This window comes from Marmota marmota, unplaced genomic scaffold, assembly GCF_001458135.2.
Source record: "Marmota marmota marmota unplaced genomic scaffold, marMar, whole genome shotgun sequence".
Lineage (NCBI taxonomy): Eukaryota > Metazoa > Chordata > Mammalia > Rodentia > Sciuridae > Marmota > Marmota marmota.
Genome location: NW_025999977.1, coordinates 6,406,437 through 6,408,936, shown reverse-complemented (window position 1 = coordinate 6,408,936; position 2,500 = coordinate 6,406,437). Strand labels below are relative to the sequence as shown.

Here is a 2,500-nt window from a genome sequence, read left to right as displayed (position 1 = left end):
TTTCTTTCTTTTGAATTTCTACAGGGCTGCAAAGTATGCCAGGGGAGTATGTAGCCCGGGGTGGTCCAATGGGTGTGAGTATGGGACAGCCAAGTTATACCCAACCCCAGATGCCCCCCCATCCTGCTCAGCTGCGTCATGGGCCCCCCATGCATACGTACATTCCTGGACACCCTCACCACCCAACAGTGATGATGCATGGAGGACCGCCCCACCCCGGAATGCCAATGTCAGCATCAAGCCCCACGGTTCTTAATACAGGAGACCCAACAATGAGTGGACAAGTCATGGACATTCATGCTCAGTAGCTTAAGGGAATATGCATTGTCTGCAATGGTGACTGATTTCAAATCATGTTTTTTCTGCAATGACTGTGGAGTTCCATTCTTGGCATCTACTTTGGACCAAGGAGCATCCCTAATTCTTCATAGGGACTCTTAAAAAGCAGGAAATACCAACTGAAGTCAATTTGGGGGACATGCTAAATAACTATATAAGACATTAAAAGAACAAAGAGTGAAATATTGTAAATGCTATTATACTGTTATCCATATTACGTTGTTTCTTATAGATTTTTTAAAAAAAATGTGAAATTTTTCCACACTATGTGTGTTGTTTCCATAGCTCTTCACTTCCTCCAGAAGCCTCCTTACATTAAAAAGCCTTACAGTTATCCTGCAAGGGACAGGAAGGTCTGATTTGCAGGATTTTTAGAGCATTAAAATAACTATCAGGCAGAAGAATCTTTCTTCTCGCCTAGGATTTCAGCCATGCGCGCTCTTTCTCTCTTTCTCTCTCTTTTCCTCTCTCTCCCTCTCTCTAGCCTGGGGCTTGAATTTGCATGTCTAATTCATTTACTCACCATATTTGAATTGGCCTGAACAGATGTAAATCGGGAAGGATGGGAAAAACTGCAGTCATCAACAATGATTAATCAGCTGTTGCAGGCAGTGTCTTAAGGAGACTGGTAGGAGGAGGCATGGAAACCAAAAGGCCGTGTGTTTAGAAGCCTAATTGTCACATCAAGCATCATTGTCCCCATGCAACAACAACCACCACCTTATACATCACTTCCTGTTTTATGCAGCTCAAAAACATAGACTGAAGATTTATTTTTAATATGTTGACTTTATTTCTGAGCAAAGCATCGGTCATGTGTGTATTTTTCCATAGTCCCACCTTGGAGCATTTATGTAGACATTGTAAATAAATTTTGTGCAAAAAGGACTGGAAAAATGAACTGTATTATTGCAATTTTTTTTTTTTTTTTTTGTAAAAGTAGCAGTTTGGTATGAGTTGGCATGCATACAAGATTTACTAAGTGGGATAAGCTAATTATACTTTTTTGTTGTGGATAAACAAATGCTTGTTGATAGCCTTTTTCTATCAAGAAACCAAGGAGCTAATTATTAATAACAATCATTGCACACTGAGTCTTAGCGTTTCTGACGGAAACAGTTTGGATTGTATAATAACGCCAAGCCCAGTTGTAGTCGTTTGAGTGCAGTAATGAAATCTGAATCTAAAATAAAAACAAGATTATTTTTGTCATGCTGACTCCACTGCTTGAACAATTTGTGTACTGCCCCCCAAATTTTTAACCATTAATGCAGTAAATATAATAATTAATTTTAGCTCCCTAAGCCATATATGTATTTGGAGTTTTAACTGCAAAGTGAATTATTTAATAATAACCACTGATTTCTGTAAGATGACTTAACGAACTCCTAATATCAGCAAATTTAAGGCCTAAAGGCACTAAACTAACTGTAGACTCAGATTACATCCAACAGAATTATTCATCTAATATCAGTGAAATTATTCTTGTACATAATGGCAACCTAAGTACAGAGTTTAGTGTTTTACTAAGAACCTTAACCTAGGATGAGCAGTATATGTTTATTAGGAAATTAACTATGTGAATTGAAGAGACCAGACTTCAAAATCTAATTTTTATAAATATGCTCTGTGTTCTCATTGGATAAAACTGGTTATTAACCAATTTTCCAGAACAGCTGTACAGAATTTCTGCATGGCAGCCAGCTAAATGGTACAAAATAACATGTTTAAGCTGGAATAGCTTATAATTTTATTTAAATAAAATTGCTGCTATAAAGAGTGCTTCCCAAAGCTCAGGAAAATATACAAATATTTTAATTAAGGCAAATTCGTTTTAAAAAATAAGCCTTTTAGCAGTGATTGCTTTGTAAACAAAGGGATGGGTTGGAAGAGAGTGTCTTAAACTGAAGTCTGACATTCAGGCCCATGTCACCCTATAAACCCGCCCTCAGCAATTCTATTTTCTGTTTGAAAAGAGAAACCAGCCGTGGGTTGGCTTTACTAGGTGACTGTGACTGAGTGACTCACCTGCTGGAGTGACAGCGCGCACTCTCACCTTTTGTTTATGGGGCCTAGTTTCTAAACACGTGGGTGAGCAGAAGGAGTAGGGCTCAACCTACTGCACCCATAGTGGGCTGCGCGGCCACCCATCCCACCCCCA

General features: G+C 38.8%; 1 protein-coding gene across 6 annotated transcripts in view; it reads left to right on the top strand.

Annotated features, from left to right (window-relative positions):
• Meis1 (Meis homeobox 1) overlaps positions 1-1,551 on the top strand; it is a 137,019-nt gene extending 135,468 nt beyond the window's left edge. For 4 of the 6 annotated variants that reach the window (XM_048804207.1, XM_015479596.2, XM_048804209.1 and 1 more), the window contains exon 12: positions 25-1,551. In XM_048804207.1, the coding sequence (XP_048660164.1) occupies positions 25-308 (284 nt within the window). In that variant the 3' untranslated portion in view covers positions 309-1,551. The remainder of the gene's footprint in view (positions 1-24) is intronic. The other 2 variants (XM_048804210.1, XM_015479597.2) reach the window with 1 other exon arrangement.
• Positions 1,552-2,500: the final 949 nt, after the last annotated feature.